This window comes from Cebus imitator, unplaced genomic scaffold (assembly GCF_001604975.1).
Source record: "Cebus imitator isolate Cc_AM_T3 unplaced genomic scaffold, Cebus_imitator-1.0 Scaffold104, whole genome shotgun sequence".
Taxonomy (NCBI): Eukaryota; Metazoa; Chordata; class Mammalia; order Primates; family Cebidae; genus Cebus; species Cebus imitator.
The window spans coordinates 6,135,686-6,139,211 of NW_016107419.1; the positions used below are offsets into that span (position 1 = coordinate 6,135,686).

The window sequence follows — 3,526 nt, forward strand, 5'->3', positions numbered from 1 at the left end:
GGCGGGCAGCACGGGAGGCACTAGCTCTGCGATTAGCTCGGGACTCTCAGGAGCGGCTCAATTGCCAACTGGAATGGGGTGCGGGGAGTTGGGGGGGGCAGACCCGACGGGGGCGTGCCTTTGCCCCGATTGGCTGCAGGAGCCTGACGCCAGGCCCCGGGGGTTGGCTTGGGGAGGTGGGAGCGGGGTGGGGTGGGTGCTGGGTGCCGGAGCGGCGGGCCCGGCGCTCTCAGAAACATGCTGAGGTACCGGCGGCTCTTCCAGCAGCGGCAGCGGCGGCGGCGGCGGCGGCGACAGCGACAGCGCTCGGCTCCGGCGGGAAAGGCGCCCGGCGCCCATGCCTCCGGTCCCCCGCCGCGGCTGCGCTGACCCGGCCGCGACCTCCCTCGGCGCACCCAGCCGCCCGGGCTCCTGGGGTGTTCCCTAGCCACGGCCCAGCCCCGCCACACCCACCGCCCCCGGCCTCCGCAGCTCGGCATGGGCGCGGGGGCGCTCGTCCTGGGCGCCTCCGATCCCGCCAACCTGTCGTCGGCTGCGCCGCTCCCCGACGGCGCGGCCACGGCGGCGCGGTTGCTGGTGCCCGCGTCGCCGCCCTCCTCGCTGCTGCCTCCCGCCAGCGAAGGCCCGGAGCCTCTGTCGCAGCAGTGGACGGCGGGCATGGGCCTGCTGATGGCGCTCATCGTGCTGCTCATCGTGGCGGGCAACGTGCTGGTGATCGTGGCCATCGCCAAGACACCGCGGCTGCAGACGCTCACCAACCTCTTCATCATGTCCCTGGCCAGCGCCGACCTGGTCATGGGGCTGCTGGTGGTGCCTTTCGGGGCCACCATCGTGGTGTGGGGCCGCTGGGAGTACGGCTCCTTCTTCTGCGAGCTGTGGACCTCGGTGGACGTGCTGTGCGTGACGGCCAGCATCGAGACCCTGTGTGTCATCGCCCTGGACCGCTACCTCGCCATCACGTCGCCCTTCCGCTACCAGAGCCTGCTGACGCGCGCGCGGGCACGGGGCCTCGTGTGCACCGTGTGGGCCATCTCGGCGCTGGTGTCCTTCTTGCCCATCCTCATGCACTGGTGGCGGGCGGAGAGCGACGAGGCGCGCCGCTGCTACAACGACCCCAAGTGCTGCGACTTCGTCACCAACCGGGCCTACGCCATCGCCTCGTCCGTGGTCTCCTTCTACGTGCCCCTGTGCATCATGGCCTTCGTGTACCTGCGGGTGTTCCGCGAGGCCCAGAAGCAGGTGAAGAAGATCGACAGCTGCGAGCGCCGCTTCCTCGGCGGCCCGGAGCGGCCGCCCTCGCCCGCCCCCGCGCCCGCGCCGCCGTCAGCGCCCGGACCCCCGCGCCCCAACGCCACCGCCGCCACCGCCCCCCTGACCAACGGGCGCGCGGGCAAGCGGCGGCCCTCGCGCCTCGTGGCCCTGCGCGAGCAGAAGGCGCTCAAGACGCTGGGCATCATCATGGGCGTGTTCACGCTCTGCTGGCTGCCCTTCTTCCTGGCCAACGTGGTGAAGGCCTTCCACCGCGAGCTGGTGCCCGACCGCCTCTTCGTCTTCTTCAACTGGCTGGGCTACGCCAACTCGGCCTTCAACCCCATCATCTACTGCCGCAGCCCAGACTTCCGCAAGGCCTTCCAGCGCCTGCTCCGCTGCGCGCGCAGAGCCGCCAGCCGGCGCCACGCGGCCCACGGGGACCGGCCGCGCGCCTCGGGCTGCCTGGCCCGGCCCGGTCCCCCGCCGTCGCCCGGGGCCGCGTCGGACGACGACGACGACGATGTCGTCGGGGCCACGCCGCCCGCGCGCCTGCTGGAGCCCTGGGCCGGCTGCAACGGCGGGGCGGCGGCGGACAGCGACTCGAGCCTGGACGAGCCGTGCCGCCCCGGCTTCGCCTCGGAATCCAAGCTGTAGGGGCCCGGCGTCCCGGAACGGCTTCCCGGGGGATCTCGGAGATCTGTGTTTACTCAAGACCGAAAGCAGGTGAACTCGAAGCCCACAAACCTCGTCTGAATCATCCAAGGCAAACAGAAAAGCCACGGACCGTTGCACAAAAAGGAAAGTTTGAGGAGGGGTGGGAGAGTGGCTTGCTGATGTTCCTTGGGTTTTTTTCCTTCTTCTTCTGTTTGTGGTCCGGCCTTCTTTTGTGTTTGCGTGTGATGCGTCTTTAGATTTTTCCCCCCAGGTGGTTTTTGACACTCTGCGAGGACCGGAGTGGAAGCTGGGTAGGCAGGGGAAAGGAGAAGCATTGGGAGGGGGTTAAAATCGATCAGCCTGGCTCCCATCCCTGTCCCGGGAACAGGGGCAGTCTACCAGCCAGAGAGAGGAGAATGACAGTTTATCAAGGCATATTTATTTCCTTTTGCTTTCCAGAGAAATTTCATTTTAATTCCTGAGTAATGGTTTCCGCTGTTATGAAAGCAAAAAGGATGGATGCAAAAAAAGAAATTCACGTTTCAAGAAATGTTAAGCTCTTCTTGGAACAAGCCCCAATTTGCTTCCCTTGTGTAGGGCAAACCCTCTGTCCCCCCGCGCGCCTGGGTGGTCAGGCTAAGGGATTTCTACCTCACACTGTGCATTTGCACAGCAGATAGAAAGACTTGTTTATATTAAACAGCTTATTTATGTATCAATACCAGTTGGAAGGACCAGGCGCAGAGCCTCTCTCTGTGACATGTGACTCTGTCAATTGAAGACAGGACATGAAAAGAGAGAGAGAGAGACAGTTTTGATTACTGCACATGTGGATAAAAACAAAAACAAAAAAAAGGAGTGGTTCAAAATGCCATTTTTGCACAGTGTTAGGAATTACAAATTCCACAGAAGACGTTACTTGCACAAAAAGAAATTAAATATTTTTTAACTGGGGAAGGGGTGGGCAGATCTTAAAAACTAAAATAAAATTCACACTCTACTTCTGTTGTCTAGTATGTTATAGAGCTAATGATTTATTGGGAAAATAGCTTTTTATACTCCTTTATCATGGTACTGTAACTGTATCCATATTATAAATATAATTATCTTAAGGATTTTTTATTTTTTTTATGTCCAAGTGCCCACGTGAATTTGCTGGTGAAAGTTAGCACTTGTGTGTAAATTCTATTTCCTCTTGTGTGTTTTACCAAGTATTTATACTCTGGTGCAACTAACTACTGTGTGAGGAATTGGTCCATGTGCAATAAATACCAATGAAGCACAATCAAGATTATGTATCGTTTGTCTGTAAGGGGTCAGCGATAATGAAAAAGACAGCTTGTTTTGTTCAGAATACAGACTGGATTTCCCATAGAGCTCTTTTAATAGGTTTTCATGTTTCAATAACATAGCAAAATGCCTCCAGACCAAATAAGGTGTTTACCTACTGAGAGCTACAGATTTGCCCTAAATTTTCACAGCCAGATTAAACGTGTAGGCACTTTCAAGATCCCATCTGCTGCACTTGACTTAAGAAATGACATTTGGGATTGCTTATATTCTAAAAATAAATTTAAAAACTAGTGATGTGGCCATTTAACTCAGCTGCAACTTTTCATGG

At 58.3% G+C, this 3,526-nt stretch overlaps 1 protein-coding gene across 1 annotated transcript; it reads left to right on the forward strand.

The window, feature by feature from the left end:
• Positions 1-237: 237 nt before the first annotated feature.
• On the forward strand, positions 238-3,191 carry ADRB1 (adrenoceptor beta 1). Its single transcript, XM_017537634.2, has one exon. The coding sequence runs from the start codon at positions 478-480 to the stop codon at positions 1,903-1,905; it is 1,428 nt and encodes a 475-aa protein (XP_017393123.1). The 5' UTR covers positions 238-477; the 3' UTR covers positions 1,906-3,191.
• Positions 3,192-3,526: the final 335 nt, after the last annotated feature.

What these genes read in the sequence shown, in the direction of transcription:
- ADRB1 (XM_017537634.2), top strand. Translation starts at nt 478, where the DNA reads ATGGGCGCGGGGGCGCTCGTCCTGGGCGCCTCCGATCCCGCCAACCTG.